The 23,210-nt window shown below is 51.4% G+C and overlaps 2 protein-coding genes across 6 annotated transcripts; both read right to left on the minus strand.

Moving 5' to 3' along the window:
• Positions 1-9,952: 9,952 nt before the first annotated feature.
• Positions 9,953-15,796, minus strand: TRIM65 (tripartite motif containing 65). 5 transcript variants are annotated; one of them, XM_081218253.1, is made up of 7 exons: positions 15,028-15,796; positions 13,715-13,810; positions 13,235-13,468; positions 12,975-13,149; positions 12,751-12,837; positions 11,108-12,228; positions 9,953-10,852 (listed from the first exon to the last, which is right to left on the minus strand). In XM_081218253.1, the coding sequence occupies exons 1-6, from the start codon at positions 15,625-15,627 to the stop codon at positions 11,654-11,656; spliced, it is 1,767 nt and encodes a 588-aa protein (XP_081074379.1). In that variant the 5' UTR covers positions 15,628-15,796; the 3' UTR covers positions 9,953-10,852; positions 11,108-11,653. The 5 variants fall into 5 exon arrangements, with proteins under 5 accessions (XP_081074379.1, XP_081074383.1, XP_081074381.1 ...); XM_081218257.1 differs by having other exon boundaries at positions 15,289-15,793; XM_081218255.1 differs by having other exon boundaries at positions 12,772-12,837; positions 15,028-15,793.
• A 1,170-nt stretch (positions 15,797-16,966) lies between these two features.
• MRPL38 (mitochondrial ribosomal protein L38) lies at positions 16,967-21,946 on the minus strand. Its single transcript, XM_081218258.1, has 9 exons — positions 21,805-21,946; positions 21,509-21,688; positions 20,036-20,170; positions 19,748-19,956; positions 19,136-19,208; positions 18,920-18,965; positions 17,878-18,036; positions 17,548-17,684; positions 16,967-17,326 (listed from the first exon to the last, which is right to left on the minus strand). The coding sequence occupies exons 1-9, from the start codon at positions 21,869-21,871 to the stop codon at positions 17,190-17,192; spliced, it is 1,143 nt and encodes a 380-aa protein (XP_081074384.1). The 5' UTR covers positions 21,872-21,946; the 3' UTR covers positions 16,967-17,189.
• Between the last annotated feature and the right edge of the window lie 1,264 nt (positions 21,947-23,210).

Here is a 23,210-nt window from a genome sequence, read left to right on the forward strand (position 1 = left end):
GCCCCTGGGACCGAGGCCTAGGATCCGACCCCGCCCGCCCCCCGGCTCGGACCGCCCCCCAGCGCCACAGGCCCGCCCGCCGGCTCTGACACCCAGCCCCAGCCCGGACAGGGCGGGGTGGCCTCTGGGCTCCGTCTGACCCTTAAGGGCTCCTGGACGAAAGGGCTGTGAGAGAGAGAGGGCAGAGAGCAGAGAAGGCAGTGCGGAGAACACGCTGAAAGCAGGGAAGGAGTTCACTCCTCCATGACCCCCCATAAACTCCCCCACCCCATTGCCAGCCAGGGGCTCCGGAGGGACTGGGTGACCCCACTGTGTTCCGCAGGCACCTTTGCGCTCCAGACCGCTCCGCAGCACCTTTAAGCAAAGTTGCTGAGCTGCTGAAGGCGGGGGGGGGGGGGTGTGTGTGTGCAGGGAATAACTGCTGATATGAGCATGTTTTTGCCCCTGTTTAACCCGGGTGGGAAACTTGGGCTTCGCTAAACTTGAAATGGGAAGTTGATGTCATCCTCCAGGTCCATCGTCCTGGGGACACTCATGTGGTGTGCCTGGGGCTAGGGATGTGGGTTCCCCAAGTGGAGGCATTTGCTGAGACTCCTTCAACTATGCACTCAAAATGGTGCATTTTATTATATGTAAACTATACCTCGATAATGTTAAATTTAAAAAAATAGAATGGCAACAAAATAACAAAAGTAGCATTGGGTTGTAACCCAAAGTATAAAATAAACCAACATCCATGAGTTCATGCTGGTGTAAATAAATGACTGGATAAATAAATAAATGAGGGAGAATAGACAAATTTCCCATTCAGAGGAATTCCAAACAGTTTTGGTAAATATCCAAGGTGGAGAATGGCTTCCCACTCCTTAAGTGTAGACGGTGCATAGTGACTTTCTTCCAAAAGGGAGCAAAAGAGTAACTTTACAATGGAGAAACCTGATGAAAACCACATCAAGGTCAACATCAACAGTTATGTCATGTCGGCAGTAAGTACCCTGGATAGGATGTGGTCTTCCTACCCAAAAGCCCATAATCCCACTCTAATTATGATTAAAACTTTAGACAAATCCCAATAAGACACAGACTACACAGGACCTTACCAGAACCCCTTGAAACTGTCAAGGTCATCAAACAAAAGCAGGGAAAGTCTGAAAAATTGTCACAGCCAAGAGAAGCCCAAGGAGACATGATAACTAAATGTAACGTGTATTCTGGACGTGTACCTGAGAGAGAAAAAGGATGTTAGGGGGAGACTAAGGCAATTTGAATAAATTGTGGAATATAGTTAATAAGAATGTATCAATATTGGCTCTTTCAATGTGACAAATGTACCATATTCACGATGTGAACAGAAGGGGAAATTGGGAGGGAGGTATATGGGATTTCTGAATGATCTTTGTAACTTTTCTGTAACTTTGTAACTATTCTAAAGTTAAAAGTTCATTAAAAAAAAAAAAGTAAAATAATTGGGGCAATGCTTCCTACCCCCAGGCCTGCAGACTTCCTGCTGATGAGAGGCCAAAGTGGAAGGAATAAAGTGGTGGAGAGGATTGATCCACCTAGAGGTGGGGATTAGCCTTTCTTGCTCTGCCGGGGGCCCTCTTGAAGCCTGGTGTAGTCTCAGAAGCCTTTCCAGAATAATGCTTTTAAATGCACAAAATAAAATGCAGAAGATTCCATGGCATCCAATTACATTGAAATACAGGTTCAAACTATAAAGAAATTTGTGATAAAGTAATATATGTGTTTCTTTAACACAAGAACAAATAACAAGATCTGATGGAGGCCTAAGAATTACTGTATTTTTGAAATAGTGATGAATGTAAACATATTTCAAGTTCTCTGCCACCTCTGTAATGTGCTATGAAAAATCTGTAACTTTTTTTTTGAATTTTATTTTATTTAGTTTTTATACAGAAGGTTCTTATTAGTTATGTATTTTACACATATTAGTGTATACATGTCAATCCAATCTCCCAGTTCATCCCACCACCATCACCCCCCCTGCCACTTCCCGCCTTGGTGTCCATACGTTTGTTCTTTACATCTGTGTCTCAATTTCTGCCCTGCAAACTGGTTCATCTGTATCATTTTCCTAGGTTCCACATACATGCATTAATATATGATATTTGTTTTTCTCTTTCTGACTTACTTCACTCTGTATGACAGTCTCTAGATCCACCCACGTCTCAACAAATGACTCAATTTCGTTCCTTTTTATGGCTGAGTAATATTCCATTGTATATATGTCCACATCTTCTTTATCCATTCTTCTGTCGATGGGCATTTAGGTTGCTTCCATGACCTGGCTATTGTAAATAGTGCTGCAATGAACATTGGGGTGCACGTGTCTTTTTTTTTTTTTTTTTTTTTACTTTTTATTTTATATTGGAGTATAGCCGATTAACAATGTTGTGATAGTTTCAGATGCACAGCAAAGGGACTCGGCTATACATATGCATGTACCCATTCTCCCCCAAACTCCCCTCCCATCCAGGCTGCCACATAACATTGAGCAGAGTCCCCTGTGCTATATAGTAGGTCCACTGGTTATCCATTTTTTTTTAAGTTTATTTATTTATTTTTTAAATTAGTTTCTGCTTTATAACAAAGTGAATCAGTCATACATATACATCTGTTCCCACATCCCTTCCCTCATGCATCTCCCTCCCTCCCACCCTCCCCATCCCACCCCTCCAGGCGGTCACAAAGCACCGAGCTGATCTCCCTGTGCTCTGCGGCTGCTTCCCACTATCTATCTACCTTACGTTTGGTAGTGTATACACGTCCATGCCTCTCTTTCGCCTTGTCACAGCCCACCCTTCCCCCTCCCCATATCCTCAAGTCCATTCTCAAGTAGGTCTGCGTCTTCATTCCCGTTTTGCCCCTAGGTTCTTCATGACATTTTTTTTTAAAATTCCGTATATATGTGTTAGCATACGGTATTTGTCTTTCTCTTTCTGACTAACTTCACTCTGTATGACAGACTCTAGGTCTATCCACCTCATTACAAATAGCTCAGTTTCGTTTCTTTTTATGGCTGAGTAATATTCCATTGTATATATGTGCCACATCTTCTTTATCCATTCATCCGATGATGGACACTTAGGTTGTTTCCAGCTCCGGGCTATTGTGAATAGAGCTGCAATGAACATTTTGGTACATGTCTCTTTTTGAATTATGGTTTTCTCAGGGTATATGCCCAGTAGTGGGATTGCTGGATCATATGGTAATTCTATTTTTAGTTTTTTAAGGAACCTCCATAGTGGCTGTATCAATTTACATTACCACCAACAGTGCAAGAGGGTTCCCTTTTCTCCACACCCTCTCCAACATTTGTTGTTTGTAGATTTTCTGATGATACCCATTCTAACTGGTGTGAGGTGATACCTCATTGCAGTTTTGATTGGCACTTCTCTGATAATTAGTGATGTTGAGCAGCTTTTCAGGTGCTTCTTGGCCATCTGTATGTCTTCTTTGGAGAAATGTCTATTTAGGTCTTCTGCCCATTTTTGGATTGGGTTGTTTGTTTCTTTAATATTGAGCTGCATGAGCTGTTTATATATTTTGGAGATTAATCCTTTGTCCGTTGATTCGTTTGCAAATATTTTCTCCCATTCTGAGGGTTGTCTTTTCATCTTGTTTATGGTTTCCTTTACTGTGCAAAAGCTTTTAAGTTTCATTAGGTCCCATTTGTTTATTTTTGTTTTTATTTCCATTACTCTAGGAGGTGGATCAAAAAAGATCTTGCTGTGATTTATATCAAAGAGTGTTCTTCCTATGTTTTCCTCTAAGAGTTTTATAGTGTCTGGTCTTATATTTAGGTCTTGAATCCATTTTGAGTTTATTTTTGTGTATGGTGTTAGGGAGTGTTCTAATTTCATTCTTTTACATGTACCTGTCCAGTTTTCCCAGCACCATGTATTGAAGAGACTGTCTTTTCTCCATTGTAAATCCTTGCCTCCTTTGTCATAGATTAGTTGACCATAGGTGTGTGGGTTTATCTCTGGGCTTTCTATCCTGTTCCATTGATCTATATTTCTGTTTTTGTGCCAGTACCATATTGTCTTGATTACTGTAGCTTTGTAGTATAGTCTGAAGTCAGGGAGTCTGATTCCTCCACCTCCGTTTTTTTCCCTCAAGACTGCTTTTGCTATTCGGGGTCTTTTGTGTCTCCATACAAATTCTAAGATTTTTTGTTCTAGTTCCATAAAAAATGCCATTAGTAATTTGATAAGGATTGCATTGAATCTGTAGATTGCTTTGGGTAGTATAGTCATTTTCACAATATTGATTCTTCCAATCCAAGAGCATGGTATATCTCTCCATCTGTTGGTATCATCTTTAGTTTCTTTCATCAGTGTCTTATAGTTTTCTGCATACAGGTCTTTTGTCTCCCTAGGTAGGTTTATTCCTAGGTATTTTATTCTTTTTGTTATAATGGTAAATGGGAGTGTTTCCTTAATTTCTCTTTCAGATTTTTCATCATTAGTGTATAGGAATGCAAGAGATTTCTGTGCATTAATTCTGTATACTGAAACTTTACCAAATTCATTGATTAGCTCTAGTAGTTTTCTGGTGGCATTTTTAGGATTCTCTATGTATAGTATCATGTCATCTATCTGCAAACAGTGACTGTTTTACATTTTCTTTTCCAATTTGTATTCCTTTTATTTCTTTTTCTTCTCTGATTGCTGTGGCTAGGATTTCCAAAACTATGTTGAATAATAGTGGTGAGAGTGGACATCCTTGTCTTGTTCCTGATCTGAGAGGAAATGCTTTCAGTTTTTCACCATTGAGAATGATGTTTGCTGTGTGTTTGTCGTATATGGCCTTTATTATGTTGAGGTAGGTTCCCTCTATGCCCACTTTCTGGAGAGTTTTTATCATAAATGGGTGTTGAATTTTGTCAAAAGCTTTTTTCTGCATCTATTGAGATGATCATATGGTTTTTCTTCAATTTGTTAATATGGTGTACCACATTGATTGATTTGCATATATTGAAGAATCCTTGCATTCCTGGGATAAATCCCACTTTATCATAGTGTATGATCCTTTTAATGTGTTGTTGGATTCTGTTTGCTAGTATTTTGTTGAGGATTTTTGCATCTATATTCATCAATGATATTGGTCTGTAATTTTCTTTTTTTTTTTTCTTTTTGCGGTACGCAGGCCTCTCACTGTTGTGGCCTCTCCTGTTGCGGAGCACAGGCTCTGGACGTGCAGGCTCAGTGGCCATGGCTCACGGGCCCAGCCGCTCCGCAGCATGTGGGATCTTCCCGGACCAGGGCACAAACCCGTGTCCCCTGCATCGGCAGGCGGACTCTCAACCACTGCGCCACCAGGGAAGCCCGTAATTTTCTTTTTTTGTAGTATCTTTGTCTGGTTTTGGTATCAGGGTGATGGTGGCCTCATAGAATGAGTTTGGGAGTGTACCTTCCTCTGCAATTTTTTGGAAGAGTTTGAGAAGGATGGGTGTTAGCTCTTCTCCAAATGTTTGATAGAATTCACCTGTGAAGCCATCTGGTCCTGGACTTTTGTTTGTTGGAAGATTTTTAATCACAGTTTCAATTTCATTACTTGTGATCGGTCTGTTCATATTTTCTGTTTCTTCCCGGTTCAGTCTTGGAAGGTTATACCTTTCTAAGAATTTGTCCATTTCTTCCAGGTTGTCCATTTTATTGGCATAGAGTTGCTTGTAGTAGTCTCTTATGATGCTTTGTATTTCTGCGGTGTCTATTGTAACTTCTCCTTTTTCATTTCTAATTTCATTTCTAATTTTATTGATTTGAGTCCCCTCCCTCTTTTTCTTGATGAGTCTGGCTAATGGTTTATCAATTTTGTTTATCTTCTCAAAGAACCAGCTTTTAGGTTTATTGATCTTTGTTATTGTTTTCTTTGTTTCTATTTCATTTATTTCTGCTCTGATCTTTATGATTTCTTTCCTTCTGCTAACTTTGGGTTTTGTTTGTTCTTCTTTCTCTAGTTCCTTTATGTGTAAGTTTAGATTGTTTATTTGAGATTTCTCTTGTTTCTTGTTTCTTGAGGTAGGCTTGTATTGCTATAAAGTTCCCTCCTAGAACTGCTTTTGTTGCAGTTTTGGATCATCGTATTTTCATTGTAATTTGTCTCTAGGTCTTTTTTGAAAAAAATCTGTAATTTCTATTGGTGATGTCACAGCTGTTGCTAATATCACTGCAGTGTGTTTTCTCCATTTGTAATAGAAATGCTAAGTTTCCGTTAGAGGACAGTGAAAATAAAGAGAATGTCCCCCCTAAGACCCTGGGTTAAAAATGTCTAATTTAGGGAGAATTCCCTGGCAGTCCAGTGGTTAGGACTTGGCTGTTTCATTGCCATGGCCTGGGTTCAATCCTTGGTTGGGGTGGTAAGATCCTGCAGCACAGCCAAAAAAAAAAAAAAAAAGTCTTAATTTAGAAAAATGCTATGCAGAGCCTCCTGGAAAGAGAGAAGAAAACTAAGATCTAGTACTTATTAACAGAGGTGGGATCCACTCCTGGGGGATTTGTGGGAAGTGGGGGGAGGGCAGGAAACCATGGAGGCCTGCATGGAGGAAGTAGCATTTGAGTTGGGCTTTCACAGACTGCTAGGGCTCAGGCATGCAGAAACTAGGGTGGGAAAAGATCTTCTGGGCAGAGCAGCAGAGGGAACCAGGCTGGGTGTGCCTAGTTTGGCAGGAAGGCGTGTAATGAGTTCCATAAGTTGGTTTCCACAAGAAGCACTTGATCTTGACGGTCCCTTGTTTGCTAAGACCCAGCAACGGTTCAGAGGCTCAGGCATCAGCGCCACCCTGCTCTGCAGCTTGGCAGCCAGGAGGCCTGGGCTTGCTGAGACCACAGACCCGCCTGGTTCTGGAGGGGAAAGAAGGGTGCCACTCAGGTTTGGGGGTGCTCAGGGATGAGTCCCAGCCAGCCCTCTGCTCCCCATCCCACAGCCTGTTCAGGAAGATGTGGTCCCTCAGGAAAGCCTGGAGATGTGATTTGCCAGGGTGGCTGCATTTTGATACTTCATTTCTATTACGGTGGCTTTTTTTTTTTTTTTTTTTTTTTTTCTTCTCTTTTTGCGGTATGCGGGCCTCTCACTGTTGTGGCCTCTCCCGTTGCGGAGCACAGGCTCCGGACGCGCAGGCCCAGAGGCCATGGCTCACGGGCCCAGCCGCTCCGCGGCATATGGGATCCTCCCAGACCGGGGCACGAACCCGTATCCCCTGCATCGGCAGGCGGACTCTCAACCACTGCGCCACCAGGGAGGCCCCTTTTTTTTTTTTTTTTTTTTTTTTTTTTGCGGTACGCGGGCCTCTCACTGTTGTGGCCTCTCCGGTTGCAGAGCACAGGCGCTGGACGCGCAGGCTCAGCGGCCACGGCTCACAGGCCCAGCCGCTCCGTGGCATGTGGGATCCTCCCCGACCGGGGCACGAACCCACGTCCCCTGAATCGGCAGGCGGACTCTCAACCACTGCACCACCAGGGAAGCCCTACGGTAGCTTTAAGTTGCCCAATATATTCATTATTCTTGAAATGAATTGGCTCTTAAGGGGAAAGGGTAACTGACGCTCTGCTCACGCCTGCATCTCACTCTGCCCTTGCCAGGACTGTCATGAAGGGGGGGAAATAGAATTCCAATAGGTTACATATCTTGCCAGAGGTCACATAACTAGTCCTGTGGAGGAGGTGGAATTTAAGCCCAGAAGGTGCAACCTGAAAGTAATCCTAAACCTCATATCATAAATGACCTTGTCTGGCTGCAGTACTGCTTACCAAAAAAACCCAATAACAAAAAGTCAAACAGAAACAAAAACAAACAAGCAAAAGCAGTTGAGCAAATGATAGTACTTAGCAAGCCACGCCTAGCTTTGCTTGCATCTCTCAAAAAAAATGGAAATGGGATCCAAGCCATGTCCCACAGTAGCACTTCTTCTTTATGCTATTGACATGCTTTAAAACACTTGTGTTTATTTCAAAGTACTATATTTAGAGTATCTAAAAACTAAACAATTTAATGAGGCTTATAACAAAAACTGGCAGTCCCATGTCCCACCTCCTCCAGATTCTTGCTCCCATGGACAACCAGGTTCAACTCTTAACCATCTCTTCCAGCATTTACCTCCTCGTCTCTAAAGCACATGCTTATAAGCCTTGAATATGTGAATGTCTGTGCTCGTATTTCTGGAAATTTTGATTCTTTATCGCTTCTCCTTTGTGTTGAGCTCCCCGTTGCTTGGATCCCAGGTCTCCCTTTCCCTTCATTAATTTCTTTCATTTTTGAAAAATGGGTGCTCTGGGGGCTTCCTGGGAACAGATGTGAAGTGTCTGCAAATGTCTTGGTTCAGGCTTTGCCCACGATTGACAGTTTGGCTGGGTGTGGAATTCTAATATTTATTTACTTATTTATGGCTGCATCGGGTCTTTCTTGTGGCATGCGGGATCTTTGGTTGTGGTGCGCGGGCTCCAGAGCATGTGGGCTGAGCAGTTGTGGTGCGTGGGCTTAGTTGCCCCGTGGCATGTGGGATCTTAGTTCCCCGACGAGGGATTGAACCTGTGTCCCCTGCATTGGAAGGCAGATTCTCAACCACTGGACCACCAGGGAAGTCCCATGTATGGAATTCTAAATGGAAATCTTTCCCCCTCAGTCTCAAAGGCCTGGCTCCATTGTCTTCTAGCTTCCAGCCCCGTGTTACTTGAAGCCACATTTCCTATTGTCACCACGCTGCTCCCTTCCATCCCTTCCTGCCTGGGCAAGAGCAGCCTCTTATTCTCTTTACCCCTCCCCTCTCTGGCCTCCAATCCAACTCCCTCCAACTCCACTGGCCCAGAGGCCCCTGTCTTTTAAAATCTCTCCCGCCCTCCCCTGCTCTTTTTCTGTCCCTGTGCCCACCCTGCTGATTCTGCCTCACAGACGCCCAGAAACCATGAGGAGTGGGGTGGAGATGCTGGAAACACCCCTAGGCTCATCAAATGTGTCCTCTTTATAAAAGTTACACCCCAAAGCCCATGCTTCTTTCTCCCTCTACACCAAGGCATTTTTCCTGGAGAGGAGGCGGAGAGTCCTGTTAGAATCAGGAGGACCCAGCGAATTTAATCTGAAGTAGCTGTCCAGGAGATTTGTCAGTGCTTGCCTCCAGACCTACTTGGGAAGCACTTCTCCATAGCACTCTATAAAAATAGGGACTTCTGAGCTTCCCTGGTGGCGCAGTGGCTGGGGGTCCGCCTGCCGATGCAGGGGACGCGGGTTCGTGCCCTGGTCTGGGAGGATCCCACATGCCGCGGAGTGGCTGGGCCTGTGAGCCATGGCCGCTGAGCCTGCGCGTCCGGAGCCTGTGCTCCGCAACGGGAGAGGTCGTGGCAGTGAGAGGCCCGCGTACCGCAAGGAAAAAAAAAAAAAAAAGACATCCCTGGTGGTCCAGTGGTTAGGACTCAGCGCTTGCACTGCAGGGGCCCAGGTTCGACCCCCAGTCGGGGAACTAAGATCCCACAAGCATCACGGCAAAAAAAAAAAAAAAAGAAAAGAAAAAAGAAAAATGGCAGTAGTGTTATACGTAAACAAAGGTTAATGATCACAATATAGAACCTTCCCACAGGACAACATGGAAAGGACTAACCCAATAAAAGAACCCAATAAAAAAGTAAGCCCACAGAATAAATGACCCAAGGCACTTCCCACCACGGAATCAGAAAGGGGGCTGTTCTTCCTTTCTCTGCCCCTTTCAGAACGTGGGCTCGGCTAGCTGGACACCTGTGTCGGGTGTCGGGGCTCTGGGATCAAGAGGGACAGTTAGAATCTGTATGCCGGAACAGCCAATGATGATGGCTACCTGACCAGTCCAGTCCTGCATTCTGCCCTGCCGGGTCTTTCAGCTCCTGTTGTTAACCCAGCTGTCACACTGTCGGGCTGCCCAGTGTCACAACCTCCTTCCCGTGTTTGGGGACCTCCCCACCTTAGGAATCTTACTGGAAGCTCCTTGCCCAGGCTGCACCAATCAGAGGCCTGGCCCTGCCCTTGAACAGAGAGCCACAAGGCTGAGGAGTGAGGCCACAAGATGGAGTCTGCAACCGTGGCAGCGGCAGTGGCCAGGTTACCATGTGGGGAGGGAGGTACACTTTATATAAAAATATTTTGTAATTTTTGGAGTATGTGTTATCCTTTAAAACTTTTATTGTCAGATACTTACACGTGAGTATATAAAACGTGAGTGTCCAGTGGGAAAAGTTATAAAGCAAACACCCTTGGAACCACCACCCAGATCAAATGGAACATTTCAAGTACAAAACTACTGCTCCCCTATGGCCCAGCACCCTCACTCCCAGAAACACAAGCAAAAACACGTACAAGGATCTTCGCGGAAACATGTTCTGAAGAGCAAAAACCAAAATAAAAGGAGTTGGCAGTGTGCTGGCACGTACACGAATGACTGTGCTTAATCCCCACACCCTGGCTGGGGATGAGGTGGGGAAGACGGCGGCTGAGGCTCTGCCACAACAACTTGCCTGGTGGGATGGGGGGGCAGGGGCACTAGCTGGCCTGACTCAAGGTTTCTTTATTTTGGTCCTTTGTATAAAAATAAAAAATCTTCAAGTGTTCATTGTTTCTCTGTTGAGCAATTCCTCTTTAGGAAATGTAGCCTATGTACATAACAATAAATATGGCCAAAGCTTTCTGTTCAAAAATAGTCATCACGGCCATATTTTTAGAGCCCTCAAGTAAAACGTTTTGAATGTCCAATAATGGGTAAACAAATTCTGATTAGAATTTGTCTTTGTCATTAGAATGACTGTCTATACTGTAGTCATTCAGAGAAAAGATTTTAACAATGTGAAAAATGCTTGTTAGGGCTTCCCTGGTGGCGCAGTGGTTGGGAGTCCGCCTGCCGATGCAGGGGACGCGAGTTCGTGCCCCGGTCCGGGAAGATCCCACATGCCGCGGAGTGTCTGGGCCCGTGAGCCATGGCCGCTGGGCCTGCGTGTCCGGAGCCTGTGCTCCGCAGCGGGAGAGGCCACAGAAGTGAGAGGCCCGCATACCGCAAAAAAATAAAAAAAAAAAAAATTAAAAAAAAAAAAAAAAAAAAAAAAAAAAAATGCTTGTTAAATAAAACGCGCAGAAAACACAATTGTTCATAGAATACGACCACAAGGATGTACAAAGTAAAAGAAGAAGACCAAAATATCCCAAATGTTAAGGAAAATAACAAAAAGAAAAGAGATAAAGATGAGGAGGGAAAAGGTAAATATCAATCTAGGAATCGTTCGTTCCTCGGTCTACACTGCGGCTGTTGCACGTATGATTTCGTCTGTCCCACTCTGCGGTGTGTCCCGCACCACACTCGCTCTCCTGAAGGACCAGGAGCCCTGGGCACTGCGCTAGCCTCTGAGGTCCAGGCACTGCCTAGAACTGGGCTCCCATTTTATTTCCTTTAGCCCCTGTCCCCTTCAGAGAGGCTGGAAAGGTAAACTCCAGTTTGGAGGCTCCACCCACCTCTCTCTCCAAGTGGCTCAGCCTGGTCCTGACTCAGTCGTCCGGCCAACAACTGGTCCTGTTAGAGCTGTGGCCTCAGGCCCTCAGGCCAGGGGCTGGGGCAGTTCTTGGGCCCACAGGCCAGGTGGCACCTAGTCCTGACCCCGAGCTCCATCCCGTGCCTTCCTCAGCTGAGCCCTGAGGCCTCTTCCTGGAGCCCTGGAGGGAGCTCGGCCTCGGGCCGATGGCACAGGGTCAGGGTCCTACCCTCAAGGAGCCAGAAAACGGGGTGGAGGGGCCGGGCAAAGATGGCATGGAAGGTATACAAGGGTTGGGTCTCGGGCTCCAGGCTGTAGAAGGTGAGGCAGCCAGAGGTCAGGTCCAAATCCATGCCCAGGAGCCGCCCTGATACCCCCGGGAGGCGCTGGGCCTCCCCATTGTGCCAGGCCTGGGTGCTGTCCTCCTGAATGCAGAGCCCCCAGGAGCTGGGCCCGCGGCCAATGTTGTCTGTGTGGGGCCCCAGCTTGCGCCTCGTCAGTTCCGAGTAGGCGACGCCCAGCGTCACCGAGTGGTTGGACGCACATACCTCCCAGTAGTGCCGCCCGGCCTGGAAGCTCTGGGCACACTGCACCTGCCAGAGCTCGAAGCTGCCCGGCCCATCTGGGCCCCGGGGCTTGCGACAGTGCTTTACCCGCTGGTCTTGCCGAGACAGGTAGAAGTGACGGTTGGCGCTGACGGGGTCGAAGGTCAGGTTGCGATAATCTGTTGGGCAGAGATGGACGGAACGTGAGCAGGCAAGGGTGCCTGTGCCTGGCCACCATCCTGTCCCCAGAGGGGAGAGACAGCAACTGAAGCTCCACGGGCGGATCGCCAGACATCTGCCGGGGCGACTGCAAGCTGAGCTAACGTGGACATCATCTCAGCATCCAACCCTCCATGCAACCCGAGGTGGAACCTTCCATCAGCCTCGTTTCACAGATGAGAAAACGGAGGTTCAGAAAGGTCACCTAACTTCGTAGTAAGTGGAAGAACTGTGATCGATCCCAGACCTGTGTGCCCAGAATCTCCTTAAACACTACACCGGCTGCACATTTAAGAGGTGTGCATCCTGCAACAGGTGTGCAGGGGGGCGAGTCTAGCCCCAGGGAGGGGAGTGAAACACACTTCCTGTACAGAACAGTCACAGCACGTGCCCTGCACACACACGTGCGCACAGTGTACACACACAGACCCACGTGTACACACAGTGCACTCACACGCACACGCTCACACAGGTGCACATACACATTCGATGGGCCTTCTTACTCTGCCAGAGTTTCCTCCTCAGTGGACAAACGAGGCTCGGGACTGGTGCCAGGGGACCTGGGGCCTCTAGGGGGCAAAGCAGTGTTTTAGGGGAGTGATCTGGAGGGGAGCTCATGGGGGGCTGGGTCCTGACTCCATTACCACCCCAGTGGGAAGAACAGCTGGGCCCAGAGGGGTAGAGAGAGATCTGGGGTCAGCCTTACCCATGGAGCCAAAGTCAGCAGCCTCAGCTGGTGCTCCGGGGTGGCACCCCTCTTCCAGGAGGAGGGCACACAGCTGGCTCAGGGACTCCTTCAGGCCACCCAGCTGCTCATCTTCATCCCAATGCGGGAGAGTCAGTGGCCCAAGAGGGCCTGGGGGCACCAGGAGCTGTGATTCCTGAGCCCCGGGGACAGCTGCAGTAAGCCGGGGCACAAGGGGCAGGCACACCGGTCCCCCACCCTGCCGCCCCAAGGCCCGGTACCTGGAGGAAGATCCGGTCATCCAATTGCTCCAGGAGGTTGCAAATCCTGTGGTCACAGCAAGACAAGGCCTCCAGGTGGCCCTGCAGTCGCTGTTTCTCGTCCCGGGCCTGTTCCAGCGCCTGTGTCTTGGCCACCTCGATGTCCCTCAGAGCCAAGTCCCGCTGCATCTCCAGGGCCTGCAGCAGGCGGCTGAACTTGCCAGAGATCACGGAGGTCAGGGTGCAGGCTGAGCTCTGGGTGGGCACAGGAGAAGTCGAGGGCAGCCAGGGCCCTGGGCTGCCCGCTAGCCTGAGGGGTGGGAATGTGGGGAGCCACGGTCCCTGGGATCTCTCCCCCCGTTCAGCCCTTCCTTTCCTGCTGCCAGGAGGCATTTTCAAGGCAGCTTACACCTACTGCCCAGTGTCCCAGGGACCAGCCGGTGGCTGCTTGAAGGACACAGCATGAGGACATGGGGGGTGTGGAACAGACAGGCCTTATACCTGGATCTGGCTGCTTCGCTGCTGCAGCTCCTGTAGCTGGCTCTCAGCTTGGGTGGCCTGCTGCTGGGTGACCTCCAGTGTGGCTCTCAGCTGGGCCTGTGGTGCCCACCAGGGGACAGGTGACAAGAGGGGGCCAGGATCGGCTGTGAAGTTCCCCCCTCAGCCAGTCTAAACACCTGCAGATGCTGGGCATGCCCTCCTCATGCCACCCCAGGTGAGGCCAGCACACAGAGCATCAGCCTTGGTGTGAGCCCCGGGAGAATTGGGTCAGAGTCCCAGGGAGGCCTGGACAAGGCCCCTTCCCCACCGGGAGCAGGGTGGCGCAGAGGCCTTGGGCTGAAGACGAGCAACCTGGGGCAGAGCAGCTCCCCACTACCCCCAGTCAATAAATGGGAGCTTAGGCGGCCTTGCGGGGAAGGGGCGACGACCCAAAGCACCAAAGCTTTTTGACAGGTGGGCAGTGCAGCGCAGGTATAAGGTGGGTTCTTCCAAATGCCTGGCCAGTCCTCAGGCCCAGCTTTGGACCTGAGGGGGAAGGGGGCACCCCTATTTGGTCGTGACCTGTCTGGTCTCCTCGAGGATCAAAATGCTATACTCTCGTAGTTCAGGACTGCGCATCTGCTAGGATTTGGTTCCCTGTACCAGGTCAAGAGCCTGTCTCGATTCTTCTCGTCCCAGCAACACTTTGATGGAAGGACTGATATTATTCCCGATTCACAGATGAGGAAACGGGCCAAAGTAATCAGATCCTCCTAAGTGCAACGCTTGTGCCTTTGTTCAGGCCTCACCGCCTCCAGCACGGTAGGACATGCTGAAGGTAGGAGGAGGCAGGGCAGACTTTTCTGGTTCACCCTGACTCTCCCCCAAGGGCACATATCCAGCCCCTCACACCCCAGCGTCACGTCCCCTCTCCCTAGCCAAATTGTAGCTCCTGCAGTGCGTCTGCCGCCGGCTGTACCACCTGTTCCTCCCTCTCTCCCTGGTGCTGCCCTCCACTGCAAACTTCGATGCTTAGTGCAAGGTTAGGCCCCACAAGCAGTAACACCCTGTCCTTACTCTGTGCCTTCAGAAGCCACAGGGATGATCCTCCACATTCTGGCTCTGGGCTCCTTGACCTCCTCATTCCATCTCAGCCACTCACCCCTGTAACTTCACCCTGGACCCGTCACCAGCTCTAACATCTCTACTCCAAGCATCTATTTTCTGACCACCACCTCCTTTCAAACCAGAATAAAAACAGGGCCAAGCGAAGCTGCTGAAGCTGCCAGACCCGCCCGGGCGCAGAGAGCAGGACGGGGTCCCCCGAGGGTCACCTCGCGCTCTCGGCGCTCGGCGTCCAGCAGCGTCCGCTCGTGGAGGCGACACTCGCGTACGGTGCACACGCTGCACACGCAGAGGCCCTCGGTGCGGCAGAAAAGCTCGAGCGGCCTCCCGTGCCGGGGGCAGCGGGCGCCGGGGCCGGGGTCGGGCGCGGGCGCCTGCCGGGCGCACAGGCCCTCCAGCACGCCGCTCAGAGCCACGTTGCGGCGCAGCTCGACGCTGTCGGGGAAGGGCGCCCAGCACTTGGGGCACACCTTCTCGTGGTGGCTCCACCAGGCCCGGATACAGGCCCTGCAGAAGTTGTGGCCGCAGAGCAGCGTCACCGGGACCTGGTAGAGCCCCAGGCAGATGGCACAGGTCAGCGTGTCCTCCAGCCTCTGCGCGGCCATGGCGGCGGCGGGCGGCCCCAGGCGGGCGGGCGGAAGACCGGAGCCTCTTAAAGGGACCGCCGGCGCCCGGGTGTGGGTGCGGCGGGCGGAGCCAAGACCCGCCTGGGAAGACGAACTTGACAGCCCTTCTTCCGCCCCGACCAGCCGCCACTCCCAGCGCGCTCGCTCCACCCTGTGCCGACGGCTGCGGGATTGGCCTCCCATTCCGTTGCTCGGCCCCTGTCAACTCCGGGACACCCCTACCTGCCTTTTACCACCCCAGGCTGGGAGTTGGGGTCCAGCTCTCTCTGGGACCTCCATCCTGCTTCCCTAGATCCTCAGTCCAGCAGCTCCCGTGCAGGGAATCTGGGCACAAGAGGCTTGGGAAACCCGTCAGGCCTCCAGGCCTCCTCCTGGCTGAGGGCGACCACGGGAATCTCTTCTGAGCCCCTAATCTGAAAATCTCTTGCAAATACTACTAACAACAAGGGTTGTTGTTATCTACCTCCCAGGGGTTTTGGCGATTAAATGGAACAGGACCGCACATGGGAATGCCTGGCAATGAGCATGGGGCACACAGCTAGTGCTCATTAAATGCTCTCTCCTGACCCGAGGGGCCCTGCTGCACTTTCTCCTTGAGCTGAGTTTCAGGAACTTGCCGGATTAGGGTGTCTCCCTTCTCTAGGTTATGCCCAATTTTGGTTCTTTTAAAGTAAACAGTGAGGTGGAAATTTCTGGTTACCAAGAGACAGAGACCAAAAAACAGTGGTTCCTTCCTACCCCCTTTAATGGAAACTCAAAGCAAGCTTCAACTGCACTTGGAATCCCCTCTTGGTGTCAGCCCTCTGCTGGGGAGAGTTCCTTGTTTGCAGGTCCCAACTGTTCTGGAACCTCACTTTTTAGAGAGGTGGTTCCCCTGCAGCTGAGCACAGAAGGATCCTGACTGCTAACCCACCTGCCCTGGGGCAGTGTGTTGGGCCAGCGAGAGTTGGAGGAGGGTTAACTCTTTCTTTCCAAAGGAGCTGGCCTAATTTTGAGGCGGGGCATCCTCTCCCTTCGATGCAGCAAGCATATTATGTCTTCTGTGTGGCAGTATGTGAAGTTTCTCTTGCTGGAAAAGGTGCATTGATCTCTTGACTGGCTACTAGGCAGTCTTTGCCTTTAGAGAGGAGAAATACCCTAACCATCCAGCAAGCACTCAGAAGCCTTCTGGGTTCTGAGCAGGGGGCGTGCCCAGAGATCTCTGAGACCTGCCTTTGCCCCACCTGACAAGGTTTCTTATTCAAAGCATCTGGAGGCCAGGAGCCTGTGAATAGCCGGCAAGGGGCCAATGCCCAGGGCTGGCAAATTTCTTTCAAGAGGATTGTGGGAGCAGCCAGGGCCCACTGCCTGCTTTTCTTCTGCACCCGTCTTCAGCCAGTGGATCGCAGGGCCTCTGACACCCTCAGGAAGGAGAGGTGAGGGGTCACCTCCTGGGGTGGGAGGCAGCATTCTTCCCACCCATAAAGCAAGAGTCCCACCAGGGGGCACTCTGGTTGCTCCCAGAACATAGACCCAGACCAGCTACAGCAAAAATCAATATATTCATACCCCCAACTCCCCAGCCTTCTTCACTCCCAAGCCCTGGGCCTGCTGGGAGGGCAGCAGAGGGGCTGCCTCAGGCAGGCCAGAGAACCCCAATGCTTGGCCCCCTTGGCACTGTGTCTCTATTGCTCCCGCCTGCAGAGCCTGACAGGGTGGCCTGAGAGGCCCAGTCCACTCTCTGAGGGGGGTGGCACTCCAGCCACTCAGTAGATGCCATAGGTGGGTTCGTGACTGTCTCTGTACCGGTCCAGGTAGCGCAGGGGCTGCCGGTGGGGGAAGCGCTTCTGCTTAGGGTGATAGGGGGGCGGCCGCACAAACTCAAACACAGGCTCTCGCATGTCTGCAAAAAGAGTGAAGGGGCGTGTGTGTGGACTGCTGCGGCCTGAGCCCCTCTCTCGTCTGCCAGGTGGGACTGCCCAGGCTGGCACCACCCAGCCAGCCCACCCCAGGAGTGGCAGGCCTGCTGGTGGCCCTCTCCTGACAGGCACTCCTCCTGGCACGTCAGGAGAGGTCTGTGAGCTCAGGCCAGCCGTCCCCTCCCCCAGCCCACTCTGCCCTTACCCAGGAGCTGGTGGAAGGTGTGGGTGACCGAATCATCCCAGCGGCACTGGAAGAAGGCCAGGCCAGCTGGAGTCATGGCATCTTGGTGTTTCTTGTAGAAATCAAAAGTGTGGAAGGTCCGCAGGGCAAGCTGGTAGCTGGAGGAAGAGAGGAGCATTAGAGAGTGGGGAGGGGGGCACCAGAGCCCCACAGGCAATGCTGAGAAGCCCCTTAGGGTCTGCCTAGCACAGCTCAAGTTACGAGAGAGGAGAACTGAGAAAGACTGACCACTGCTGGGAAGCTGGCCTGAGGCTGGGGGTAGCTGTGTGGGGGGGGGGGGGCACAGATTACCAAGGTGAGGGCCGGGTGTCCCCAGAGAAGTCAATTGGCTTGTCCTGCTTGAAGAGCAGAAAGGCAAAGCGGTGGAAGCCGGAGCCTCGGGCAGGGAAGGGGGGCAGGTAGGGACACGTCTCCTGTCCTTCAGCCACCCTGTTGCCTGGGATGTTGGTTCTGGTGGGAGAAAAAGCATCTGTTAATTGCCACTCGCGGGGGGTGGCAGCAGGAACATCCCCCACCCGTGTGCTCCCTAGAGACTGATACACCTCCCCGGGAAGAGAGACCCTAAAATGATCTCTATTGTACAGTCAAGTAGGAAGTAGAGCTCTGTACACCCTCGGAGGGACTGCAAACGTGTGGACGGAACAGTAGGGGCTCAGAGGCCGACAAGGGCCCCAGGAACTATCAAGATGAGAGCTAGGTCAAGCAGCCCGTTTACTGGCCCTGGGGGGCTGTGGGGATGCCACAGCCGTGCACGCAGGAGAGCCATGCGACCTTGGGCTGTTTTTCTCCCCGTTTCCCAAAGCCTCTAGGTTTGTCAGGGAGTGTTTGCCCAGCCTGGCACTGGGATGGCCGCTGTACCTGCCCCAGGTACAACTCCCCAGAGGGTCCTGTTGCACAGGCTAGTAACTGCAGTCGAATAAAAATGCCTAACCTCCTCCCCTTGGCCTGGTGCTCAGAACCAAAGGCCACCGAGAAAACAAGAGGCAGCCCACAGGTACCAGAGGCCTCTCATGGACTCCTTTCCCATTTGACTGTCACAGAGCCCCTCAGGGTGGCTACAGCATGTGGTGGCATCATCCTAGTTTTACAGGTGAGGAAATGAGTTCAGGGAGACCAGGAGGCCTGTGGGAGAGGCCAAGGCCCACTGCCTGCTTTCCTTCTGCACCCGTCTTCAGCCACTGGATCACAGGGCCCCTGACACCCTCAGGAAGCAGAGGTGACGAACCACCTCCAGGGATGGTGGAGCCAAGACTGAAATTCAGGTGCAGCTCTTTCCAGGATGCCAGGACCTCCTGGAATGCTTCGGACCCACTCCCCTACCCCAGGTACTCACACCAGCCAGTGCAAATACTCAGCATCCGGTTCCAGCAGGTGTCCATCTGCACACAAACACACCCCACTGACTGCAGGAACTGCCGCCCCTTCCCAGCTCCTCCCTTGGAAGGAGCTGGGGCTGGAGCTTTCCATCTGGCCCCTCCCCCAGCTCCCCAGGACCCTGGCTCACAGGAGGTGAAGGAGGCAGGAGTCCTAGTGAGCCCCAGACACCTACCCAAGTTGGTGAGCAGCAGTGTCCACATGGAGCCCTCGTCTGCCTCATAGGTCACCTCCGGGGCCTGGGCAGCCTGGTGGGGAAAGAACGAAGGAGCTGTCCCCCCGTCAGGGATGGACAAGCTGTTCTAAACAGACCTTTGTTCTGGAGGTCAGGAGCCTGAGGAACCTTGGAGAAAGGAGCCCATTCTGAACCAAATGCCCATGACAGCCCCTTGAGAGGCAGGTGGGCAAAGAGAGACTTATAGAAAGAACCCTACAGAGTTGACTATCCAGAGATGTGAACCACAAGAAGGCCAATGACCAAGGGGCTAGGAGGGCACTCTGAAGACAATCAGTCACAGTAGTATACCAAGATGGAGATTCTTTTCCTTTCATTTTACATTCTCTTCCTTGTAATTACTGTATCATGGTGTTGTTTATCAGGAAATCAAAAAGAGGAGACAGAGAACAAGAAAACCCCAGATCAGCCTACACAGATGCCATGCTTGTGTCCTTAACCACCATACAAACCACCTCTATAAATGCTTTCAAAAAGGAGTTGTTGTCTGTGGCCCCATGGTGGGATGTGTCTGCGTACACAGGGCGGGGAGGGGCACAGGCCAGCAGTTACCTCAGTTGGAGTGACCTCATTGCCGTAGTACACAGGCACCAAGTCGTCCTCGCCTACAGCGTAGGCCACGTGCAGGGGGACTCGGGGCACGAAGGTGGCCCCATGGAACAGGTCTCGATAGAGGCCGTAGTGTTCGGCCAGACGCTGCTTGTGGTAGGGGCCACAGGTCCTCTCCCACTCAGCCCTCACTGCCTCCAGTGGGATGCGTGCTGGGAAGGAATGATGCCAGCTGGGATGCAGGGTCAGGGCAGGGACACACCCAGGACCCTCTCCCTTGGAAAGGCTTACCTGTGCGGAGGCGAGCGGCCCGTTCCTCCTCCACATTGGCCCGCAGCGCCCGGAGGACCCGCTTCCGCTCCAACAGCTGTTGGGTCCGGCAGACCTTAGGTGGAGGCAACCCAATGTCAATCTTGTCTTTGGGATCTGGGGAGGGAAGGTGTATTGGAGAAAGTGGGATCAGGTCTTGGTTAAGCTGCCTGTCCATACCTTTCCTTTCACTGGGCAAGCTCTGCTGCTAAAGCTTACCCTTTAATTCACAAAACTAAAATACACTGTGTAGTCAGCTTCACAGACATGAACAGGGTCCAGTTGCTGAGCAAATTGGATACAACTTGAGACTGATCCCTAAACCAGGTTACATCATCTGTCTCGGTCACGGGAAATCGAGGTGGATGGTCATCCCAGTTATAGTTAGGGATCACCTTCAAGCCTGTTCACAGCTGGCCATGGACTCGCACCTGTGTACCTGGCAGAATTCAGAGCTGAAGCTAGAAGGAAAGAAGCACTTCTCACACTTTAATGCACAAAACCACACAAGTCACCTGGGAAACTTGTTCAAATTCAGATTCTGAATCAGCAGGTTAGCGTGGGGCCTGAGACTCTGCATTCCTAACAAGCTCCTAGGTAATGCCCATGCTGCTGTTCCCAGAACACACTCTGAGGTGCAAGACCCTAGAAAACTTTCAATCCAGCACCCTTTCCCATTTACGTTAGACTATGACAATAAGAAAAAGACACTGAGCCCACATCAGGAGTGACGTTAGTCTAAGAATTCCGATTAACTGTATCCTTTAATCCTCACAACGATCTTGTGACACACAATCTTTTTATTTTACAGTTGAGGAAACTGAACCTCAGGGAAGTCACTCCCAAGAGATTGACTTGGGTTTAAATAAGATTCCACATGTGTGCCCTTAACCATCATTAAAATGCCTTCATAAATGCTTTCCAAAGAACAAACTCCTTAAGCGTAGTTAGTCTCTCAGGAGCAGGGTCCCTGAGTCACCTTGCCCAGGGCTTTCAATTTAATTCAGCAAAGTATTGCACACCTACGTGCTAAGCACTGTGCGGGTGCAAGGATCCAATGGTGGTCAAGACAGGCAGGATCCCCATCCTTAGGGAGCTCATAAACTGAGAGGGAGACAGCGAAAAGAGTCAGGATACGGTGTGGCCAAGGCTACATGAACAGTATTATAGGAGCAGAGAGGGGCGTTCTAACCCGGAACTGGGCCGTGGGGAGCTGGTCAGGAAAGGGCTTTAGGTGTAGAAATATCTAAGGTGGAAGGAACTCTAATAATGAGAGAAGGGAATGTTCCAAGTAGGGGAACCGAAAGGTGTGAAAAATCCTGGTGGGACTAAATCGCCACCGGTGCGCACGGGAACGCTGGCAGGCCCCCTCCCTCAAGCTCGGGGAGGACGCCGGAGGGGCACCCCCGAGTCCCAAGGCGGCGGGGTCACTGCCCAGCTCCGGTCGCCCCGCACCTGACTGCTCCCAGAAATGCTGCCGGTAGGTCCGCCACCAGTGCGGGTCCCGCGCCTCCTGCTCCGCCCGGCGCCGGTAGCGGTCGAAGCTGCGGTACTTCTTCAGCCGCTCCAGGTTGCTCACGTCGATGACCTCGTTGGGCATCGGCCCCAGAGGAGCGGTCCGGCGGCTCAGGGCGGCTGCGGGTAGACAGCGGGACGTCAGGCCGGCCCCGACCCGGCCCCACGGAGGTCGGGGGCGGGAGCTGGCTCGATCCCCAGGGTTTGGCTATACGGAGACCTCCAAGAGCCCTCACCTGAGGTGCTGAAGCCCCGCCACCTCCGACTTCCGTACACCGCGACTCGCCACCAGGTCGCCGCCATCTTCCCTCAGGCCGCCGCCGCCGCCGAAGTCGCCGCCGCCACTCCTAAGACCCGGAAGAGGCGGCCGCAGCAGCGCCTGAGCGCACGGCGGAAGCCCCGCCCTAGCGTCATAGGAGCCACGCCCCTTCCTAGGCCCAGGAGTCTTACTTCCTGGGATCCCCGAGCTCCTCCCTCCGGGAGGTGGCTGCGAACCTCGGGCGCCCCGGCTCCGGAAGTGACCGGTGGTGAACGGCGAGGCGGAGCTGTGAGCGGTCCGGACCCCTTCCCGCGTCCAGCCACCAGGGGGCGGCACAGACTGGGGACGGTCGGCCGGGCCCGCAGCCGCCTCGGCTCAACGAGGTAGGCGCTTTGCGGGGCTCTCGGTGCTGCTCTCTCTCAAGGGTCACCCAGTCCCTGAAGGCAGCATCCTGAGCACCTCCGGCAGCAAGGGCAGGGGAAGGGGTTGCGAGCAGGGATTCAGGAGTCCTCCTACTTGGGTTCAGATTCCAGACTGTGACCTTGCTGTCGCCCTTGCAGTTTCCTCATTTGGAAAAAAAAAGCACGTAGTAATAGTGCTTACCTCATAGGATTGTTAGAAGGATTTAAATGTGAATTAACATATATAAAGCACTTAACTGTGGGATATGTGTTAGCTTTTGATCACCTCCAAGTTTTTGCCTTTGCTTAAACCTTTTCAGGGTTGTGTTGTTCTTGGGATTCAGTTCTAACAAGATGAAACGGTACCCCTGGTGATCTGGACCCGCTTCTGCTCTGGTCCCTCTGTCCTGGAATTCAAGCTTCCATGACACCAACCGTTTGTAACCCAGCAAAGGGCTCTTGTGCCTGTGATGCAGAAAGCCAGACTCTTGACACTGGATTTGCAGCATAGTAGATTTATTGCAGGGCACCAAGCAAGGGAGTGGGAGACAAACCTCAGATCCACCCCACCTTGGTCTTTGGGTTTTGTTTTGTGTTTTTTTTTTTTTAGGGGAGGAAAAAGGAAGCTGGGGTTAATCATCATTTTTTGACATTTTTTTTAAAGAATTTTTTTTAATATGGACAGCTTTTAAAGTCTTTATTGAATTTGTTACAATATTGCTTCTGTTTTCTGTTTTGGTTTTTGACTGCAAGGCATTTGGGATCTTAGCTCCCTGACCAGGGATGGAACCTGCACCCCCTGCATTGGAAGGCGAAGTCTTAACCACTGGACCACCAGGGAAGTCCCTACATTTCTTAATCAAAGTTTTGGGAATCAGGATGTTTCTGGTTTTCGACGCTCTGGCCAGGTGGTCCATGGCTTGGGGGTCTGTTAGCTCATCTTGCCCTGGAGAAACGGCCTGAGTTTGCACATGAATGGCGA

Source organism: Mesoplodon bidens (genome assembly GCF_964165515.1).
Source record: "Mesoplodon bidens genome assembly, chromosome: 19".
NCBI lineage: Eukaryota > Metazoa > Chordata > Mammalia > Artiodactyla > Ziphiidae > Mesoplodon > Mesoplodon bidens.